The sequence below is a fragment of the Mya arenaria genome, chromosome 17, assembly GCF_026914265.1.
Source record: "Mya arenaria isolate MELC-2E11 chromosome 17, ASM2691426v1".
Taxonomy (NCBI): domain Eukaryota; kingdom Metazoa; phylum Mollusca; class Bivalvia; order Myida; family Myidae; genus Mya; species Mya arenaria.
In genome coordinates this window covers 14,524,638-14,549,174 of record NC_069138.1, presented here as the reverse complement: position 1 = coordinate 14,549,174, position 24,537 = coordinate 14,524,638, and the positions used below count along the sequence as shown (strand labels likewise).

The window sequence follows — 24,537 nt, the reverse complement described above, 5'->3', positions numbered from 1 at the left end:
TTAGATCTGTACATAAAATGGCCTATTCCTTTTTAATATCAGGTTTTTTGATTGGTTCTAAAAGTATGCAAACCTTGTATAAGTTATTGTTCAAACAAACGTCTTTGATGATTATAAAAGTAATAAAATGTGAAATGAAAGAGCTAGTTAAAGCGTTATTGTTTCTGCGGATTATATTGAGCAATAAACACCTTCAATGAACACATTCCGGCTCTCAGCAGGGTGTCCACCTTTGATGGATTTAAACTATCCAAATTGAAATAAGACGTATTCTGTATATCAACAATAAATGCAATCAACACAACTTATGGGTAAAAGAAAACAAAACACAATCGATTGCCAAATTGCGTCCCACCCAACCATAATTCATATTGAGGTTATACAATAACAATTGTAAAGGATCATTATGTAGTGATATATCTACTGCCTTTATGTATACAGTGACTATATTTATGTTCAATTTGGATTTAAATTTATTGGTGCTAACATCTGCAACATTTCATAAATATCGCGCTCACTAATTATAATAAAATATAAACCAAACAGTTAAATTCGACAACATTACTGGTCCCGTATTATTCAGCTCATGGACGCGTGAATTGCTAAAATCTATTTTAAAGGATCATTCGAAGTCTCTGTCTATCATGGGTCCAAAAATGATATCTATTAACTAGACAACTAACCAGAACGACATATTTTGAATGCCCAATGTCGTGCCATTTCGATTTTGAATGTCCAATGTCGTGCCAGCACGACTTTCATTTTTGAATGTCCAATGTCGTGCCAGCTCGACTTTCACTTTTGAATGTCCAATGTCGTGCCAGCACAACATTCGATTTTGAATGTCCAATGTCCAATGTCGTGCCAGCACAACATTCGATTTTGAATGTCCAATGTCGTGCCAGCACAACATTCGATTTTGAATGTCCAATGACCAATGTCGTGCTAGCACGACATTCATATTCGAAATCCAAATGTCCAATGTCCAATGTCGTGCTGGCACGATATTCATTTTTGAATGTCCAATGTCCAATGTCGTGCCAGCACGACATTCGATTTTGAATGTCCAATGTCGTATATTTAGCTAACTTCACACAGCTACAGCATTTCGTGAATACAATCAGAGATAAATGGTTGGCTTTCATATACGCACAACTTTATGGGACTTTTACCTATTACTTACATTTATGATGTAAGCATACAATTTATTCGGACTGGGGTGCAAATGCACCAGTCCTTTTTAAAATAAATTCCGGCTGATGCGAAATACATCAGCCCTTTTCAGTCCAATTGGCTGTTAGTATTTTTGTCCCATAAATGAACTCCGGATGTGAGAGCGCAAATATAAAACAGCTCAACGCGAAATAATAGCAGATGCAGATATACACACAGGTGGCAGTGACGTGTCAGAGATGATATCCCCCACAACACAAACAAGTAAAAAAAACAGTCACAAAAATATATATTTCAAAACCTCTGACCGATACTGCCATTAACGATCAAGGTGGTTGCCAAAAATATACGAATAAGATATATTTATTACGGATTTCATGATTTGTAAGAACTCATTTTCATGAATAAAAAATATGCTATTAAGCATTCGCACAGCAATTGGACTAAATCAAAATGGCGGTCAAGCTGGCTGCAAAAAAAATGTAAAAAAAATGTGCATTAGCTTTGATATTTGGTCAGAAGTTATCGAAGTGTTATTGTTTACAATGACACAGTATATATACTTAAATGTAATTATAAGCAGTATTGTCCGTACCAAATTAAATGTGGCGATAATGATGGCCGCCAAAATTTAACAAATCGAGCGTTTAGTTTTCTATGAAACATATGTCACATTATAGTTAATGCAAATTGCTATTACCTTTTCGATACTTCGAATGAAAGTTTGATATATGGCGCATTTAAGTAAATTGCCTTTTCAAATGTATTCAAATGAATTATTTACTTATCAAATCACTAAAACTCATAAATAGATTCTAAAAATAACAATATTGCGACAAATGTGCACGTTATATACGATTTTATTATTGTGCAACTAAGGTTTAGAGTTTTACTAAATACTCACTATAAAACAATAACAATCAGTAAACATTTTACCCCGTCTTAAAGCCAAGAATCCGACAGACGACAGTTGCGTCGGTGTCGGTAAAATGGTGGTCACAGACGGTGCCCCAGCCGCCGCTCTGACCATCAAACACGTCCAGGACCCCCTCGTAGTTGCCCCGGCCCCCGACAAGCCGCATCTTCGTGACCACTGCAGGGGGATTGAGCAAATTAGAAGTTATCGATCAAACAGCTATTAACATAACTGTCGTACACTGTGGCGAAAGGTGCACAATCATCTAGATATAGTGCAAATAACATTACTAGTATCATGTCACCTTCTTTCACAGAAATGTGTTTTCACAGAAATCTCGTATGTATATGATTTCCAATATTATTAAGCTATTTTTGTGATAAACCTAGTCAACAGTGAAGCATGCTATAAGGGAACCATATGCGGCTATACCACAGCTGACTCCGGCATCCTCGCTGTGATCACAATCCTCGGTCCCCCACACGTTTCTCGTGCAATCCTCCACATCCGCTTCCCGCCCCGTGCAGCGCAGCTCGTCTATCCACGTGGGACCGGAGCCCTGCCCAAAATGCCCCGAGCTGAACGCATGACCACTGTTGGGAATACAGAAGCAAATGTTGCAAACTTCACAATGTATTACCGCAGCTGACGCCCGCGTCCTCGTTATGTCCGCAGTTGTTAGTTCCCCAGGCGGTCCGGGAGCAGTCCGCCACGTCCATCTCGGTCCCCGTGCATTGCATGTCGTCTATCCAGATTGATCCCGTACCTTGACCGAAATGTGCGGTCTGATAGGGGCGGCCACTGTTAAAATCGGAAATATCATGCTGTTTTACAAAATTACTTAATTTTACTTTTCTCTTCATTTACTTAAATTAAATCCATACATAGATCTTTGCTGAATTGGAAACATTTTATGACGTGATTATATTTTATGAAAACGTAAGACCCGTTCACCCATCGAAGTATCCGAGCATGCGGCAGACGACGAGCGCATCGTTGTTGTCGAAGTTGTCGTCACATATCGTGCCCCATTGGTTGTTATGGCGCACGTGAACTGTGCCCTCGTACGGACCACGACCACCGCTCAGGTAAACTGGGTTAAGAAACGAAAGGTAAACACTATGCATTATCATTCAATTCAAGTGGGGACAGGGCTGATATTGGTTAGCTAATGTTCGTTTGATTTTTAACTAAAATGCTAAGGTTTGTCAGCGAAAACCTCCAATGAAAAGGAATGTGTACGTGTGGGACTCTCTGTGCACGGCGTCATCCAGTCAGGTATGTGGACATTGTACATGTAATGAGATTGTGTTCGTGTGGGACTCTCTGTGCACGGCGTCATCCAGGTATGTGGACATTGTTCATATAAGGGAAGGTGTACGTGTGGAACTCTCTATGCACGGCGTCATCCAGGTGTTTGGACATTGTCCATGTAAGGGAAGGTGTACGTGTGGGACTCTCTGGGCACGGCGTCATCCAGGTATGTGGACAATGTCCATGTAAGGGAAGTTGTACGTTTGGAACTCTCTATGCACGGCGTCATACAGGTATGTGGACAATGTCCATGTAAGGGAAGTTGTACGTTTGGAACTCTCTATGCACGGCGTCATCCAGGTATGTGGACAATGTCCAGGTAAGGGAAGTTGTACGTTTGGAACTCTCTATGCACGGCGTCATCCAGGTGTGTGGACATTGTCCATGTAAGGGAAGGTGTACGTGTGAGACCTTCTTATGCACGGCGTCATCCAGGTGTATGGACATTGTTCATATAATGGAAGGTGTACGGGTGGGGCTCTCTGTGCACGGCGTCATTCAGGTATGTGGACATTGTTCATGTAAGGGAAGGTGTACGGGTGGGGCTCTCTGTGCACGGCGTCATCCAGGTATGTGGACATTGTTCATGTAAGGGAAGGTGTACGTGTGAGACTTTCTTATGCACGGCGTCATCCAGGTGTATGGACATTGATCATATAATGGAAGGTGTACGGGTGGGGCTCTCTGTGCACGGCGTCATCCAGGTATCTGGGCATTGTTCATATAATGGAAGGTGTACGGGTGGGGCTCTCTGTGCACGGCGTCATTCAGGTATGTGGACATTGTACGTGTAAGGGAAGGTGTTCGTGTGGGACTCTCTGTGCACGGCGTCATCCAGGTATGTGGACATTGTTCATGTAAGGGAAGGTGTTCGTGTGGGACTCTCTGTGCACGGCGTCATTCAGGTGTGTGGACATTGTACATGTAAGGAAAGGTATACGTGTGGAGCTCTCTGTGCACGGCGTCATCCAGGTATGTGGACATTGTTTATGTAAGGGAAAGTGTACGTGTAGGACCCTCTATGCACGGCGTCATCCTGGTATGTGGACATTGTACATGTAAGGGAAAGTGTACGTGTAAGACCCTCTATGCACGGCGTCATCCTGGTATGTGGACATTGCATTGTACATGTAAGGGAAGGTGTACGTGTGGAGCTCACTGTGCACGGCGTCATCCAGGTATGTGGACATTGTTTATGTAAGGGAAAGTGTACGTGTAGGACCCTCTATGCACGGCGTCAACCTGGTATGTGGACATTGTACATGTAAGGGAAAGTGTACGTGTAAGACCCTCTATGCACGGCGTAATCCTGGTATGTGGACATTGCATTGTACATGTAAGGGAAGGTGTACGTGTGGGACTCTCTGTGCACGGCGTCATCCAGGTATGTGGACATTGCATTGTACATATAATGGAAGGTGTACGGGTGGGGCTCTCTGTGCACGGCGTCATCCAGGTATGTGGACATTTTACATGTAAGGGAAGGTGTTCGTGTGGGACTCTCTATGCACCGCGTCATCCAGGGATGTGGACATTGTTCATGTAAGGGAAGGTGTACATGTGGGGCTCTCTGTGCACGGCGACATCGAGGTATATGTACATTGTTCATGTAAGGGAAGGTGTACGTGTGGGACTCTCTATGCACGGCGTCATCCAGGTGTTTGGTCATTGCACATATAAGGGAAGGTGTACGTGTGGGACTCTCTATACACAGCCTCATCGAGGTATGTTGAAATTGTCCATGTAAGGCAAGGTGTTCATGTGGGACTTTCTATGCACGGCATCATCCAGGTATGTGGACATTGTTCATGTAAGGGAAGATGTTCGTATGGGACTTTCTATGCACGGCGTCATCTAGGTATGTGGACAGGTGTTCATGTAAGGGAAGGTGTTCGTATGGGACTTTCTATGCACGGCGTCATCCAGGTATGTGGACATTGTACGTGTAAGGGAAGGTGTACGTGTGGGACTCTCTGTGCACGGCGTCATCCAGGTATGTGGACATTGTACGTGTAAGGGAAGGTGTTCGTGTGGGACTCTCTGTGCACGGCGTCATCCAGGTATGTGGACATTGTACGTGTAAGGGAAGGTGTTCGTATGGGACTTTCTATGCACGGCGTCATCCAGGTATGTGGACATTGTTCATGTAAGGGAAGGTGTTCGTGTGGGACTTTCTATGCACGGCGTCATCCAGGTATGTGGACATTGTTCATGTAAGGGAAGGTGTTCGTATGAGACTTTCTATGCACGGCGTCATCCAGGTATGTGGACATTGTACGTGTAAGGGAAGGTGTTCGTGTGGGGCTCTCTGTGCACGGCGTCATCTAGGTATGTGGACATTGTTCATGTAAGGGAAGGTGTACGTGTGGGACTCTCTGTGCACGGCGTCATCTAGGTATGTGGACATTGTTCATGTAAGGGAAGGTGTTCGTATGGGACTTTCTATGCACGGCGTCATCTAGGTATGTGGACATTGTTCATGTGAGGGAAGGTGTACGTGTGGGACTCTCTATGCACGGCGTCATCCAGGTATGTGGACATTGTTCATGTAAGGGAAGGTGTTCGTATGGGACTTTCTATGCACGGCGTCATCTAGGTATGTTGAAATTGTTCATGTAAGGGAAGGTGTTCATGTGGGACTTTCTATGCACGGCATCATCCAGGTATGTGGACATTGTTCATGTAAGGGAAGATGTTCGTATGGGACTTTCTATGCACGGCGTCATCTAGGTATGTCGACAAGTGTTCATGTTAGGGAAAGTGTTTGTGTGGGGCTCTCTATGCACGGCATCATCCAGGTATGTGGAAATTGCATTGTTCATGTAAGGGAAGGTGTAAGTGTGGGACTTTCTGTACATTGCGTCATCCAGGTATGTGGACATTGTATATGTAGGTTAATGTGTACGTGTGGGACTCTCTGTGCACGGTGTCATCCAGGTATGTGGACATTGCACATGTAAGGGAAGGTGTACATGTGGGGCTCTCTGTGCACAGCGTCATCAAGGTATGTGGACATTGCATTGTACATGTAAGGGAAGGTGTACGTGTGGGACTCTCTATGCACGGCGTCATCCAGGTATGTGGACATTGTACATGTAAGGGAAGGTGTACGTGTGGGTCTCTCTATGCACGGCGTCATCCAGGTATGTGGACATTGCACATGTAAGGGAAGGTGTACATGTGGGGCTCTCTGTGCATAACGTCATCCAGGTATGTGTACATTGCATTGTTCATGTAAGGAAAGGTGTACGTGTGGGACTTTCTGTACATTTCGTCATCCAGGTATGTGGACATTGTACATGTAAGTTAATGTGTACGTGTTGGACTCTCTGTGCACGGCGTCATCCAGGTATGTGGACATTGCACATGTAATGGAAGGTGTACGTGAGGGGCTCTCTGTGCATGGCGTCATCCAGGTGTGTGGACATTGTCCATGTAAGGGAAGGTGTATGTGTGGGGCTCTCTGTACACGGCGTCATCCAGGTATGTGTACATTGTACATGTAAGGGAAGGTGTACATGTTGGGCTCTTTGTGCACGGCGTCATCCAGGTATGTGGAAATTGTTCATGTAAGGGAAGGTGTTCGTTGTGGGGCTGTTTGTGCACGGCGTCATCCAGGTGTTTGGACATTGTTCATGTAAGGGAAGGTGTACGTGTGGGACTCTCTGTGCACGGCGTCATCCAGGTATGTGGACATTGTTCATGTAAGGGAAGGTGTACGTGTGGGACTCTCTATGCACCGCGTCATCCAGGTATGTGAAAATTGTACGTGTAAGGGAAGATGTACGTGTGGGACTCTCTATGCACGGCGTCATCCTGGTATGTGGACATTGTTCATGTAAGGGAAGGTGTACGTGTGAGACTTTCTTATGCACGGCGTCATCCAGGTGTATGGACATTGTTCATATAATGGAAGGTGTACGTGTGGGGATCTCTGTGCACGGCGTCATCGAGGTATATGTACATTGTTCATGTAAGGGAAGGTGTACGTGTGGGACTCTTTGTGCACGGCATCATCCAGGTATGTGGACATTGTTCATGTAAGGGAAGGTGTTCGTGTGGGGCTCTCTATGCACGGCGTCATCCAGGTATGTGGACATTGTACGTGTAAGGGAAGGTGTTCGTGTGGGACTCTCTGTGCACGGCGTCATCCAGGTATGTGGACATTGTACGTGTAAGGGAAGGTGTTCGTGTGGGGCTCTCTATGCACGGCGTCATCCAGGTATGTGGACATTGTACGTGTAAGGGAAGGTGTTCGTGTGGGACTCTCTATGCACGGCGTCATCCAGGTATGTGGACATTGTACGTGTAAGGGAAGGTGTTCGTGTGGGACTCTCTGTGCACGGCATCATCCAGGTATGTGGACATTGTACGTGTAAGGGAAGGTGTTCGTGTGGGGCTCTCTATGCACGACGTCATCCAGGTATGTGGACATTGTACGTGTAAGGGAAGGTGTTCGTGTGGGACTCTCTGTGCACGGCGTCATCCAGGTATGTGGACATTGTACGTGTAAGGGAAGGTGTTCGTGTGGAACTCTCTATGCACGGCATCATCCAGGTATGTGGACATTGTACGTGTAAGGGAAGATGTACGTGTGGGGCTCTCTGTAACGGCGTCATCCAGGTATGTGGACATTGTTCATGTAAGGGAAGGTGTTCGTGTGGGGCTCTCTATGCACGGCGTCATCCAGGTATGTGGACATTGTACGTGTAAGGGAAGGTGTTCGTGTGGGGCTCTCTATGCACGGCGTCATCGAGGTATATGTACATTGTTCATGTAAGGGAAGGTGTACGTGTGGGACTCTTTGTGCACGGCGTCATCCAGGTATGTGGACATTGCACATGTAAGGGAAGGTGTTCGTGTGGGACTCTCTATGCACGGCGTCATCCAGGTATGTGGACATTGTTCATGTAAGGGAAGGTGTTCGTATGGGACTCTCTATGCACGGCGTCATCCAGGTATGTGGACATTGTTCATGTAAGGGAAGGTGTTCGTATGGGACTTTCTATGCACGGCGTCATCCAGGTATGTGGACATTGTTCATGTAAGGGAAGGTGTTCGTATGGGACTCTCTATGCACGGCGTCATCCAGGTATGTGGACATTGTTCATGTAAGGGAAGGTGTTCGTATGGGACTTTCTATGCACGGCGTCATCCAGGTATGTGGACATTGTTAATGTAAGGGAAGGTGTTCGTATGGGACTTTCTATGCACGGCGTCATCGAGGTATATGTACATTGTTCATGTAAGGGAAGGTGTTCGTATGGGACTTTCTATGCACGGCGTCATCGAGGTATATAGACATTGTTCATGTAAGGGAAGGTGTACGTGTGGGACTCTCTATGCACGGCATCATCCAGGTATATGTACATTGTTCATGTAAGGGAAGGTGTTCGTATAGGACTTTCTATGCACGGCGTCATCGAGGTTTATGTACATTGTTCATGTAAGGGAAGGTGTACGTGTGGGACTCTCTTATGCACGGCGTCATCCAGGTGTATGGTCATTGCACATATAAGGGAAGGTGTACGTGTGGGACTCTCTATACACGGCCTCATCGAGGTATGTTGAAATTGTCCATGTAAGGCAAGGTGTTCATGTGGGACTTTCTATGCACGGCGTCATCCAGGTATGTGGACATTGTTCATGTAAGGGAAGATGTTCGTATGGGACTTTCTATGCACGTCGTCATCTAGGTATGTCGACAAGTGTTCATGTTAGGGAATGTGTTTGTGTGGGGCTCTCTATGCACGGCGTCATCCAGGTATGTGGACATTGCATTGTTCATGTAAGGGAAGGTATACGTGTGGGACTTTCTGTACATTGCATCATCCAGGTATGTGGACATTGTACATGTAAGTTAATGTGTACGTGTGGGACTCTCTGGGCACGGCGTCATCCAGGTATGTGGATATTGCACATGTAAGGGAAGGTGTACATGTGGGGCTTTCTGTGCACGGCGTCATCCAGGTGTGTGGACATTGTCCATGTAAGGGAAGGTGTACATGTGGGGCTCTTTGTGCACGGCGTCATCCAGGTATGTGGACATAGCACATGTAAGGGAAGGTGTTCGTTGTGGGGCTCTCTATGCACGGAGTCATCCAGGTATGTGGACATTGTACATGTAAGGGAAGGTGTACATGTGGGGCTCTTTGTGCACGGCGTCATCCAGGTATGTGGACATTGTACATGTAAGGGAAGGTGTACATGTGGGGCTCTTTGTGCACGGAGTCATCCAGGTATGTGGACATTGTCCATGTAAGGGAAGGTGTACATGTGGGGCTCTTTGTGCACGGCGTCATCCAGGTATGTGGACATAGCACATGTAAGGGAAGGTGTTCGTTGTGGGGCTCTCTATGCACGGAGTCATCCAGGTATGTGGACGTCATCCAGGTATGTGGACATTGTACATGTAAGGGAAGGTGTACATGTGGGGCTGTCTGTGCACGTCGTCATCCAGGTGTGTGGACATTGTCCATGTAAGGGAAGGTGTACGTGTGGGACACTCTGTGCACGGCGTCATCCAGGTATGTGGACATTGTCCATGTAAGGGAAGGTGTACATGTGGGGCTCTTTGTGCACGGCGTCATCCAGGTATGTGGACATTGTACATGTAAGGGAAGGTGTTCGTTGTGGGGCTCTCTATGCACGGAGTCATCCAGGTATGTGGACGTCATCCAGGTATGTGGACATTGTACATGTAAGGGAAGGTGTACATGTGGGGCTGTCTGTGCACGTCGTCATCCAGGTGTGTGGACATTGTCCATGTAAGGGAAGGTGTACGTGTGGGACACTCTGTGCACGGCGTCATCCAGGTATGTGGACATTGTCCATGTAAGGGAAGGTGTACATGTGGGGCTCTTTGTGCACGGCGTCATCCAGGTATGTGGACATAGCACATGTAAGGGAAGGTGTTCGTTGTGGGGCTCTCTATGCACGGAGTCATCCAGGTATGTGGACGTCATCCAGGTATGTGGACATTGTTCATGTAAGGGAAGGTGTACGTGTGGGACTCTCTGTGCACGGCCTCGTCCAGGTATGTGGACATTGTTCATGTAAGGGAAGGTGTACGTGTGGGACTCTCTATGCACGGCATCATCCAGGTATGTGGGCATTGTACGTGTAAGAGAAGATGTACGTGTGGGACTCTATGCACGGCGTCATCCAAGTATGTGGACATTGTCCATGAAAGGGAAAGTGTACGTTTGGGGCTCTCTGTGCACGGGGTCATCCAGGTATGTGGACATTGTTCATGTAAGGGAAGGTGTACGTGTGAGACTTTCTTATGCACGGTGTCATCCAGGTGTATGGACATTGTTCATATAATGGAAGGTGTACGGGTGGGGATCTCTGTGCACGGCGTCATCCAGGTATCTGGGCATTGCTCATATAATTGAAGGTGTACGGGTGGGGCTCTCTGTGCACGGCGTCATTCAGGTGTGTGGACATTGTACATGTAAGGAAAGGTATACGTGTGGGGCTCTCTGTGCACGGCGTCATCCAGGTATGTGGACATTGTACATATAAGGAAAAGTGTACGTGTAGGACCCTCTATGCACGGCGTCATCCTGGTATGTGGACATTGTACATGTAAGGGAAAGTGTACGTGTAGGACCCTCTATGCACGGCGTCATCCAGGTATGTGGACATTGTACATGTAAGGAAAAGTGTACGTGTAGGACCCTCTATGCACGGCGTCATCCTGGTATGTGGACATTGTACATGTAAGTGAAAGTGTACGTGTAAGACCCTCTATGCACGGCGTCATGCTGGTATGTGGACATTGCATTGTACATGTAAGGGAAGGTGTACGTGTGGGACTCTCTGTGCACGGCGTCATCCAGGTATGTGTACATTGTTCATGTAAGGGAAGGTGTTCGTATGGGACTCTCTATGCACGGCATCATCCAGGTATGTGGACATTGCATATGTAAGGGAAGGTGTACGTGTAAGACCCTCTATGCACGGCGTCATGCTGGTATGTGGACATTGCATTGTACATGTAAGGGAAGGTGTACGTGTGGGACTCTCTGTGCACGGCGTCATCCAGGTATGTGTACATTGTTCATGTAAGGGAAGGTGTACGTGTGGGACTCTCTATTCACGGCATCATCCAGGTATGTGGACATTGTTCATGTAAGGGAAGGTGTTCGTATGGGACTTTCTATGCAAGGCGTCATCGAGGTATATGTACATTGTTCATGTAAGGGAAGGTGTACGTGTGGGGCTGTCTGTGCACGTCGTCATCCAGGTATGTGGACATTGTACATGTAATGGAATGTGTACGTGTGGGACTTTCTATGCACGGCGTCATCTAGGTATGTGGACATTGTACATGTAAGGGAAGGTGTTCGTATGGGACTTTCTATGCACGGCGTCATCTAGGTATGTGGACATTGTTCATGTAAGGGAAGGTGTACGTGTGGGGCTGTCTGTGCACGGCGTCATCCAGGTATGTGGACATTGTACATGTAAGGGAAGGTGTTCGTATGGGACTTTCTATGCACGGCATCATCCAGGTATGTGTACATTGTAAATGTAAGGGAAGGTGTACGTGTGGGACTCTCTATGCACGGCGTCATCCAGGTATGTGGACATTGTTCATGTAAGGGAAGGTGTACGTGTGGGACTCTCTATGCACGGCGTCATCCAGGTATGTGGACAGGTGTTCATGTAAGGGAAGGTGTTCGTATGGGACTTTCTATGCACGGCGTCATCCAGGTATGTGGACAGGTGTTCATGTAAGGAAAGGTGTAAGTGTAGAACTCTCTAAGCACGGCGTCATCCAGGTATGTGGACAGGTGTTCATGTAAGGGAAGGTGTTTGTGTGGGGCTCTCTATGCACGGCGTTATTCAGGTACTAGTATGTGGACATTGCACATGTAAGGGAAGGTGTACATGTGGGGCTCTCTATGCACGGCGTCATCCAGGTATGTGGACATTGCACATGTAAGGGAAGGTGTACATGTGGGGCTCTCTGTGCACGGCGTCATCGAGGTATATGTACATTGTTCATGTAAGGGAAGGTGTACGTGTGGGACTCTCTATGCACGGCGTCATCCAGGTGTATGGACATTGCACATATAAGGGAAGGTGTACGTGTGGGACTCTCTGTTCACGGCGTCATCGAGGTATGTTGAAATTGTTCATGTAAGGGAAGGTGTTCATGTAGGACCTTCTATGCACGGCGTCATCCAGGTATGTGGACATTGTTCATGTAAGGGAAGGGTTCATGTGGGACTCTCTATTCACGGCGTCATCCAGGTATGTGGACATTGTACATGTAAGGGAAAGTGTACGTGTAGGACCCTCTATGCACGGCGTCATCCAGGTATGTGGACATTGTTCATGTAAGGGAAGGTGTACGTGTGGTACTCTCTATGCACGGCGTCATCCAGGTATGTGGACATTGTTCATGTAAGGGAAGGTGTTCGTATGGGACTTTCTATGCACGGCGTCATCCAGGTATGTCTACAAGTGTTCATGTTAGGGAAAGTGTTTGTGTGGGGCTCTCTATGCACGGCGTCAAACTGGTATGTGGACATTGTTCATGTAAGGGAAGGTGTTCGTATGGGACTTTCTATGCACGGCGTCATCCAGGTATGTCTACAAGTGTTCATGTAAGGGAAAGTGTACGTGTAGGACCCTCTATGCACGGCGTCATCCAGGTATGTGGAAATTGTTCATGTAAGGGAAGATGTTCGTATGGGACTTTCTATGCACGGCGTCATCCAGGTATGTCTACAAGTGTTCATGTTAGGGAAAGTGTTTGTGTGGGGCTCTCTATGCACGGCGTCATCCAGGTATGTGGACATTGCATTGTTCATGTAAGGGAAGGTGTACGTGTGGGACTTTCTGTACATTGCGTCATCCAGGTATGTGGACATTGTACATGTAGGTTTATGTGTACGTATGGGACTCTCTGTGCACGGCGTCATCCAGGTATGTGGACATTGCACATGTAAGGGAAGGTGTACATGTGGGGCTCTCTGTGCACAGCGTCATCAAGGTATGTGGACATTGTACATGTAAGGGAAGGTGTACGTGTGGGACTCTCCATGCACGGCGTCATCCAGGTATGTGGACATTGTACATGTACGGGAAGGTGTACATGTGGGGCTCTTTGTGCACGGCGTCATCCAGGTATGTGGACATTGTACATGTAAGGGAAGGTGTTCGTTGTGGGGCTCTCTATGCACGGAGTCATCCAGGTATGTGGACGTCATCCAGGTATGTGGACATTGTACATGTAAGGGAAGGTGTACATGAGGGGCTCTCTGTGCACGGCGTCATCCAGGTATGTGGACATTGCACATCTAATGGAAGGTGCACGTGTGGGACTCTCTATGCACGGCGTCATCCAGGTATGTGGACATTGCACATGTAAGGGAAGGTGTACATGTGGGGCTCTCTGTGCACGGCGTCATCAAGGTATGTGGACATTGCATTGTACATGTAAGGGAAGGTGTACGTGTGGGACTCTCTATGCACGGCGTCATCCAGGTATGTGGACATTGTACATGTAAGGGAAGGTGTACGTGTGGGACTCTCTATGCACGGCGTCATCGAGGTATGTGTACATTGTAAATGTAAGGGAAGGTGTACGTGTGGGGCTCTCTATGCACGGCGTCATCCAGGTATGTGGATATTGCACATGTAAGGGAATGTGTACATGTGTGGCTCTCTGTGCATAGCGTCATCCAGGTATGTGGACATTGCATTGTTCATGTAAGGGAAGGTGTACGTGTGGGACTTTCTGTACATTGCGTCATTCAGGTATGTGGACATTGTACATGTAAGTTAATGTGTACGTGTGGGACACTCTGTGCACGGCGTCATCCAGGTATGTGGACATTGCACATGTAATGGAAGGTGTACGTGTGGGGCTCTCTGTGCACGGCGTCATCCAGGTGTGTGGACATTGTCCATATAAGGGAAGGTGTACGTGTGGGGCTCTCTGTACACGGCGTCATCCAGGTATGTGTACATTGTACATGTAAGGGAAGGTGTACATGTGGGGCTCTCTGTAAATAGCGTCATCCAGGTATGTGGACATTGCATTGTTCATGTAAGGGAAGGTGTACGTGTGGGACTTGCTGTACATTGCGTCATCCAGGTATGTGGACATTGTACATGTAAGTTAAGGTGTACGTGTGGGATTCTCTGTGCACGGCGTCATCCAGGTATGTGGACATTGCATATGTAAGGGAAGGTGTACGGGTGGGGCTCTCTGTGCACGGCGTCATCCAGGTATTTGGACATTGTCCATGTAAGGGAAGGTGTACGTGTGGGGCTCTCTGTTCACGGCGTCATCCAGGTATGTGTTCATTGTACATGTAAGGGAAGGTGTACGTGTGGGGCTCTTTGTGCACGGCGTCATCCAGGTATGTGGACATTGTCCATGTAAGGGAAGGTGTTCGCTGTGGGGCTCTCTATGCACGGCGTCATCCAGGTATGTGGACGTCATCCAGGTATGTGAACATTGTACATGTAAGGGAAGGTGTACGTGTGGGGCTGTCTGTGCACGTCGTCATCCAGGTGTGTGGACATTGTCCATGTAAGGGAAGGTGTACGTTTGGGACTCTCTGTGCACGGCGTCATCCAGGTATGTGGACATTGTACGTGTAAGGGAAGGTGTACGTGTGGGACTCTCTATGCCCGGCGTCATCCAGGTATGTGGACATTGTACGTGTAAGGGATGGTGTACGTGTGGGACTCTCTGTGCACGGCGTCATCCAGGTATGTGGACATTGTACGTGTAAGGGAAGGTGTACGTGTGGGGCTCTCTATGCACGGCGTCATCCAGGTATGTGGACATTGTACGTGTAAGGGAAGATGAACGTGTGGGACTCTCTATGCACGGCATCATCCAAGTATGTGGACATTGTCCATGAAAGGGAAAGTGTACGTGTGGGGCTCTCTGTGCACGGCGTCATCCAGGTGTGTGGACATTGTCTATGTAAGGGAAGGTGTACGTGTGGGACTCTCTGTGTTATGCGTCATCCAGGTATGTGTACATTGTCCATGTAAGGGAAGGCGTACGTGTGGGATTCTCTGTGCACGGCGTCATCCAGGTATGTGGACATTGTCCATGTAAGGGAAGGTGTACGTGTGGGACTCTCTGTGCACGGCGTCATCCAGTTGTGTGGACATTGTACATGTAAGGGAAGGTGTACGTGTGGGGCTCTCTATACATTGCGGCATCCAGGTATGTGGACATAGCACATGTAAGGGATGGTGTACATGTGGGGCTCTCTGTGCATGGCCTCATCCAGGTATGTGGACATTGCATTTTACATGTAAGGGATGGTGTACGCATGGGAATCTCTGTGCACGGCGTCATCCTGGTATGTGGATATTATACATGTAATGGAAGGTGTACGTGTGGGGCTCTCTGTGCACGGCGTCATCCAGGTATGTGGACATTGCACATGTAATGGAAGGTATACGTGTGGGGCTCTCTTTGCACGGCGTCGTCCAGGTATGTGGACATTGTGGACATTGTACATGAAAGGGAAGGTGTACGTGTGGGACTCTCTGTGCACGGCGTCATCCAGGAATGTGGACATTGTACATGTACGTAGCACGTGGAGAATATATGCAATAATTAGCGAACCTACACGGACAAGTTGAAAGATCAAATTAGCAAACGAGAACTTTTATTTTACTATGTTAATATAGATTAATATCGTACAAACACAAACTTTATTTATGTCTTACTTTGTGTAGCTGCGCTTATGACGGAGAATAGACTCGCCAGGCACGCTATTCGACACAAGTCACACAATCGCTGAAAACAGTGGGGAAAAGTGTCAGCGCATGTTATTGAATTTGATAGAATGATCTTAACCCTGTCATATATAGTCCAAGGTACTTGGACAAAACAGCCAAATTGTTGTTTCGGGAGGGCAGGTCCCCAACCTCTCTCTAACGTGAATATCGCCCCTCATTGTTTGGTCTGAAATTGCACATGTATATATTAAAGTCATTTTATGACCAATAACTGACAAAACAACGATTTCGGAAAAAAACTGTTCATTAAGAAGACTATCCTCTTCCAGGTTTGTATTTTTCAAATCAGTAATGTTTGTGTTTGTCAGTAATTAGTCATTACATGACTCAACATATCATATCAGACCAAACAATGAGTCCAATTCGTGTGCACTGAATATGACACCGACACAAGGCGGATGACTTTTACCGGTTTCATGTTGTGTATGATTAATTTGCATGCGTATGTGTTTATGGGCCGGAGGTCTTTTATACATCAAATGTTTGAAATCTGAAACATTTATCTGAACAGCAGTTAGAGCACGGTTAAGCTCCGCCTTCTTGGTACCGTTTCGATATGGGAGTTAATGTATGAAAGAAAACATACTCTAGATGGTACAAGCTCCGCCTTCTTGGTACCGTTTCGATATGGGAGTTAATGTATAAAAGGAAATACACTCAATATGGTACAAGCTTCACCTGCTGAGTGCATGACCATTTGGCTTCAACTTATATGTGACGTCTAGTCCGAGGTTTTGTTTATATGTGACGTCTAGTCCGAGGTTTTGTTTATCGTGGTGCATTTTAGCGGTGCATTTTCATGATTTTCATGTTATTTAGCGGCAGAGCTTAGCAAATATTGTTATCAAGGTAAGCAATTATGTAGCAATGGGAACCCGGAAATAACGAGCTCAAAGGTTTGACATGCCACACATCCTTGATTGCCAAATTTGCTATAGCGATATAGCATTGCCTTTTGTTCGCAAGTATGCTCACCTTGTCACGAGCCGTTTGTGGAACCCTGCCCATGTGTGAATCTTACTAACATAAATTTAGTATGAGCTTATTGACGTGTTTTTATTCAAAGGAACTGTTCAAACATTTATTTACAAAGTTATGGACACTTATCGCACCATGTGCTGAAGCGACGACCGAGTGTGTTCATACGAGACGTCACGTCAAAAGATCAGTCTAAAATGTGTAACGCCTATATGACGTTGAATCGACGCCCATTAAAAGATCACGATAGTATAACTTAGACGTTATTATTACATTTTTGAAGTCGCAGTCATATCCGGATTCTAATATGAACAAGTTGGTCATAAGTTTGAAATCACCTTTAGATAATAGATAAATATTATCTAAATGCGTATTATTTTAATATATATGCACTACATGATACATGGTAATTTCAAGAAAACCAACAAGACTTAGTATAAGTTGCAAAATATATATCATGAACAAACATTCATACTTGAAAATATATACACAAGCGACCAGCTTATCGTAAAATGAGTTCATGAGTCCAAAGTATGTTCATTTAACAATCGTTCAATATATATATATATATATATATATATATATCATGGCCAATAAAGAAATTAGGGTAGTGCGACAATCTCTTTTTTCCTCGTTAATTACTGTTTTATTCACATAATAGTGAAATTCACATACATACATTATGATATGAATTATTGAAGTGGTCTATGTTCATTACATTCTTCTATCCATGTTAAAATTTGTTCATGGATGTGTTCTGGAAGGGTAATTCTAACATTTGATCGAATTTCGTCTAGCCTACACAAAATTGAATTAACACTGATTATAGCCGATTTTTCCTTAAGCAATTTATACGTTAAGGGGCCAGTTGTTTTGTAGGAGTGTCCTTTTATAACTCCCGACGATGAAATTTATTGTTTTTGATAGAGTAATAAGGAAAATATTTAAAAACAAATATAATCAGATGTTACGATTTTCGAGTTGGCCTGACCTTTTGAGGTTACGTCTAAGCAATTATCATAACATCTGTGGACAATTTTAAGACATATGAAAAAAGCGAATATATTTCGTGTTTTTTAATACAAAATAACCATTTTTTCTGTGTGGCTTTTACATCAAAAATGTATTTTCATGCATATTTTTCATTGTTACGGCACAAAATTAAGTTTTATTATTAAGCACTTAAAGCGTCGCTAAAGTTATAAGACACGATTTACGGCGTATGCAAACGCAAATGGTAGAATATTCATGGCATGAAGTACCGCCATAAATGACAATAACATTGAAATATCTACATTCACGACTTCAGTTATATAGCAGCGATGGTAAGACTAACTCTTCTATACGTGCAGTGTGCACATATACATGTATAACTCGACACAAAGAGACGCAAAAACTGTTCTTACCATATTAGTCCACATGCCATGTAATGATGACACAATTAAGAATGAGTCAATGTTCTGATTTATGTTGTCTTATCTTTGCGATGGCGTATGGTTGGTGGACTGCTTAGTGCATTTAGACCTAGCATTTCCTTATATTAGAACTGAACTTCGCGGTATTTAGTAGGGCATTCGGTACGGAAGAGTACGAATCAAAGAGTTAGGTTCTATTTTCACCAAATAATACTCGTAACGCATCATTTCATGACTTGTTCCACGGTAACTTCAACTGTTTGCTACGCATCATTTCATGACTTGTTCCACGGTAACTTCAACTGTTTGCTACGCATCATTTCATGACTTGTTTCACGGTAACTTCAACTGTTTGCTACGCATCATTTCATGACTTGTTCCACGGTAACTTCAACTGTTTGCTACGCATACGTTAGTTTATCTCATATCTTAAGGTAGTCCATATAAAAGGCCGCTTCAGAGTCTTGAACGATTTTGTTCTGCCGACGGTACCGTGTCGATATCCCACTTGTTGTTTTCCTAGCCAAGAATTACAGATCCCAGCGCTGAGTATATTGAGCGGGTACCTGCTAGATAGGTTCAAAAAAGCGATGCTTTGTTGACAGAAGTCGATCTGAATAAGTGTTTCAGTTACACTTAAGCGTAGAAAGGTATTTGCTAAAAATGATTTATGTGTAACTTTAATGTTTTTATTTAACAATGCAGTGTTAAATATTGATGAGTAACAGTTGCGACATATATTTCAAATTGGTATGGATCAGTGGTATTTATGGAACACAATGAATATCCAAATGTTAAAAAAGTTCCCTAAACGCGCATTTTTGTGGCAAATCTAAATGTAATTAAGAGGGCAAGAAAATAGTGAGCCTAATGCATTCCAATTAAAATCACACAAAGTCATTTTAAAATCGACACGAATACTCGCAAATCCCGCACGCGTTATAATGACGTCACCTCCCTAAACTAAAGCCGTGGCGAAAAATAGGATCTCGCCAAGGTTGCAAGACAAACACGACATATGAGCATGATTTTTTTATGTTATATGTTCGCTCTGTAAATTGTATTAACATATAAACGACTTGGTCCCTTGTATGCATTTTATGTTCATATGCTACTGGAACGTATTTTTGCAATAAATGGTAAAGCAATGGCGAATTTAACTTTGTATCATGGTATTTAAGTCGTTACAAATGCTTCGACTCATCATACTGTGTATTGACCCCCCACCCCACCCCAATCAAAACCGAATCATATTACTCCGCGTTACAGACACCCAGATTAAGAAGAACTGATGGGCGTTTCTTATCCAATCGTATTATTCAAGAGTTCCAAGAACAGCTATGTAAACAATACAAAAAAGATATCAGATTAATAAGAAAAAAACAACACACAAAGCAAAATCATGTCGTCGAGGTGAATACAAATTTTGTGACGTACACCGTTTTAAAAAACAAACAAGCATTCTTCATATTTCAAAATTTATACTTTTACTTGTAGTAGTTCATCAGTGTTACATGTACGACCGAATGCAGCTTACGATTCAAACCTTTTTTCATGCATGGGCATGTTTCGCACCTTTTATTGTAATGGCCAAACTCGCTAATGTTTTGTTATTATAATAATACATTTATTTATGGAATATCTATTAATTTTATTACTCCTATATAAAGACTAAAGAAAACAAAACCGGAAGGCAAAAATTCTACTAAATCGTAAAAATATGACAAGAACTTCAATTTTGAAGAATTATTGCTCCAGAATAAAGCTCTAAAAATATGATATTATAATGTGTAGGTTTTCTGTGCACCACTGTAAGCATTTATACATATAACCTTTCCACGGAAAAGGATATAGAAATCTGCCATATAAACCTCCAAATTTTATATATGACACAATCTCCCAGGGTTTCAAATCTTGGACAAATTTGTACGGGAACTAGCGGTGCTGGTTCTCGAACCCGGCTCTAAGAGCCACCACTCGTACGTGTGGTCGTGCATGGTACGAGATCTGTCTTCTCTTCTGTCTTTCCAATGACTCTCAGAGTCACCACCCGTACGTGTGGTCGTGCATGGTACGAGATCTGTCTTCTCTTCTGTCTTTCCAATGACTCTCAGAGTCACCATCGTACATGCGTATGTGGTCGCGCAAGTTACGAGAACTATTCCAATTAGCACTACCCGGCTCTTATTCTAGAATCCTCTTCTCCTTATATTTCACCCTCACTCCTAGCTTTTCTCATCATCCTTTTCTCACTCATCCCCTTAACTCTGTATTATCTTTATCTCCCTCTTCTCCTATCTATCCTCTACTTTCCTCCCTTCTCTCCCTCTTATATCATCCCATCTTCCCTATTTTACACACCCCTCACCCACATCCTTCTCATCTTCTATCATCAATTCTTCCCCTATCTTATGTTTACCCCTCCCTATTCCCACTTATTGTATCCTCCTTTCGCCCTCCTCTATCATCTTACCTCTGTTGTATTCTCGCTTATTCCCCATTTTCTACACCTACTCCACATTTTTCACCTCTTCTAGCTTCCCTTCGATGTCCTACACACCCCTTCTCCAATATTCTTTTCCTCTTTTTCCATCCCTTCTTTTCTCCTTTATCCTTCCTCCTTTTTTGCTTCCACTTTTCTCCAACCTCTCCCCAACATTCTTATGCTCTTCTACGTCCTCCTCTATCATCTTACCCCTGTTCTAACCTCCCTCTGACAAGGAGCACGACTATGTCGATAATAAGGATAACAATAACACATTTCAACATTGTTTGACATATGATGTGTTAAAGAGACGAAAAAAAAAACAAATATTGGTTTAGGGTCATATCTGAACGGTACAACATTGATCAGAACGGGAAAATGATCGGAAAGACGGAAAGCAATGACAATAAAAGGTCATAATTCGAGATTTGTCCCTTCTTGCCAGTACATATATGACGAGGAGTGGGTAAGGTGAAACTGGTCAAATGCTAACAGTTAAAGGGCTATTAAGTAATAGTTCTAAGTAGCTCTTTGAATAGCTCTTCGCAGCTCCTGTAATCGTTCTGAGAAGTTCTTAGTATCTCTTGTTTAATCGCTTTTAGTAGTTTTAGTAGCTCTCTTGTAATAGTGTTCTTTGAAGTGCTCTTGCAAAAGTGTACTTGGAACAGTTCTTGGAATAGATCGTGTTTGTTCTGAGCTTTTGTAATAGTGTTATTGGTAGTTCTTGTAATAGCATTCTTGGTAGCTATGGTAAATGCGTTCAATGCATGACTATCTGTTACTATTCGTATAGCTTGTATTGCTCTTTATTATTTCATGACTTATATATTGACGGTTATGCTATGTCTTATATTAATATAATATTTGACTGCTATTATTTCGTGAAATTTCTGTTCCTTGTGCTTATAATGTATTCTCATAAACATGTTTAGTAAAATGTCGACAATTCGCTACAACTTACTCAGCGCATGCGTTATTAATAATAGTTCGTAGTAATACACAATTTTCTAAAACTTAGCTCAAGATTAAAATGAAAATGTATTTTAATTATTCCACTTTCCATCGATTGTGCACTTAATGATATTTACTTTAAATCTATAAGCGTTTAATGTAGCTCTTAAGTGTATTTTAGTATTTCCCAGATATCCGACGTGATGAACTGAACTGAACACAATAAACTGGCTCAGTGAGAATCACTGTTTACCACCCGACTCCCACGAGCCAGCCATCCACACACAATAAACTGGCTCAGTGGTACTCCATGTTGACCATCTGACTCCCACGAGCCAGCCATACACACACAATAAACTGGCTCAGCGGGACTCCGTGTTGACCAACTGGCTCCCACGAGCCAGCCATCCACACACAATAAACTGGCTCAACGGGACTCCATGTTGACCACCCGACTCCCACGAGCCAGCCATCCACACACAATAAACTGGCTCAACGAGACTCAATGTTGACCATCGGACTCCCACGAGCCAGCCATCCACACACAATAAACTGGCTCAACGGGACTCCATGTTGACCACCCGACTCCCACGAGCCAGCCATCCACACACAATAAACTGGCTCAACGGGACTCCATGTTGGCCACCCGACTCCCACGAGCCAGCCATCCACACACAATAAACTGGCTCAACGGGACTCCATGTTGACCACCCGACTCCCACGAGCCAGCCATCCACACACAATAAACTGGCTCAACGGGACTCCATGTTGACCATCCGACTCCAACGAGCCAGTCATCTACACACAATAAACTGGCTCAACGGGACTCCATGTTGACCATCCGACTCCCACGAGCCAGCCATCCACACACAATAAACTGGCTCAGCGGGACTCCATGTTGACCATCCGACTCCCACGAGCCAGCCATCCACACACAATAAACTGGCTCAGCGGGACTCCATGTTGACCATCTGACTCCCAAGAGCCAGCCATACACACACAATAAACTGGCTCAGCGGGACTCCATGTTGACCATCTGACTCCCAAGAGCCAGCCATACACACACAATAAACTGGCTCAGCGGGACTCCATGTTGACCATCTGGTTCCCACGAGCCAGCCATCCACACACAATAACTGGCTCAGCGGGACTCCATGTTGACCCTCGGACTCCCATGAGCCAGTCATCCAGTCACAATAAACTGACTCAACGAGACTCCGTGTTGACCATCCGACTCCAACGAGCCAGTCATCTACACACAATAAACTGGCTCAGCGGGACTCCATGTTGACCATCTGACTCCCAAGAGCCAGCCATACACACACAATAAACTGGCTCAGCGGGACTCCATTTTGACCATCTGGTTCCCACGAGCCAGCCATCCGCACACAATAACTGGCTCAGCGGGACTCCATGTTGACCATCGGACTCCCATGAGCCAGTCATCCAGTCACAATAAACTGACTCAACGAGACTCCATGTTGACCATCGGACTCCCACGAGCCAGTCATCCACACACAATAAACTGGCTCAACGGGACTCCATGTTGACCACCCGACTCCCACGAGCCAGTCATCCACACACAATAAACTGGCTCAACGAGACTCCATGTTGACCACCCGACTCCCACGAGCCAGTCATCCACACACAATAAACTGGCTCAGCGGGACTCCATGTTGACCACCCGACTCCCACGAGCCAGCCATCCACACACAATAAACTGGCTCAACGGGACTCCATGTTGACCACCCGACTCCCACGAGCCAGCCATCCACACACAATTAACTGGCTCAAAGGGACTCCATGTTGACCACCCGACTCCCACGAGCCAGCCATACACAAACAATAAACTGGCTCAACGGGACTCCATGTTGACCACCCGACTCCCACGAGCCAGTCATCCACACACAATAAACTGGCTCAACGGGACTCCATGTTGACCACCCGACTCCCACGAGCCAGCCATCCACACACAATAAACAAGCTCAAGGGGACTCTTTTATGTTGACCATCTGGCTCCCATGAGCCAGCCATCCACACACAACAAACTAGCTCGATGGGACTCCTTGAGACTTTACTACCTGCAGTAAAATATTGCCTAAAGACGAGCTCATTTGAACACTTAGAGAAATCACCTTTTAACGTCCGGTTAACAAAATGACTAATTTCTCTATTTCTGATTCCAAAGTAATCGTTTTTACAGAATAATTGTGTATTATATGACGACGCGTGACATATCCTCTTATAAAGCAAACATTGGTCTAACCAAAACGTTTCCAAAAATGCATTGTATATTTTGGCTGTACTTTGCGTTTACAGTGCTTTTAAAATACATTCCAACTCCCGAATATTCATGCTACTCTGGGCAAGGAACATTCCCAGAACGTGGTTTTTGATGAAAGCTATTGTGGGCGAAAGAGACGGTCGAACGGACATTTTATTTCCTTCAAAACTCACGCCGAGCTCCAGCTCAGGTAAAATGAAAATGGCTTGAATATATTAATTAAAACAAC

The 24,537-nt window shown here is 44.9% G+C and overlaps 1 protein-coding gene across 1 annotated transcript in view; it reads right to left on the bottom strand.

Moving 5' to 3' along the window:
- The window catches only part of LOC128224636 (deleted in malignant brain tumors 1 protein-like), a 36,522-nt gene extending 17,916 nt beyond the window's left edge, over positions 1-18,606 (bottom strand). Inside the window, exons 1-5 of the mRNA XM_052934561.1 lie at positions 18,580-18,606; positions 16,124-16,193; positions 3,044-3,182; positions 2,522-2,682; positions 2,110-2,266 (exon numbers count right to left, since the gene is read on the bottom strand). Of these exons, the coding sequence (XP_052790521.1) occupies positions 2,110-2,266; positions 2,522-2,682; positions 3,044-3,182; positions 16,124-16,193; positions 18,580-18,594 (542 nt within the window). The 5' untranslated portion in view covers positions 18,595-18,606. The remainder of the gene's footprint in view (positions 1-2,109; positions 2,267-2,521; positions 2,683-3,043; positions 3,183-16,123; positions 16,194-18,579) is intronic.
- Between the last annotated feature and the right edge of the window lie 5,931 nt (positions 18,607-24,537).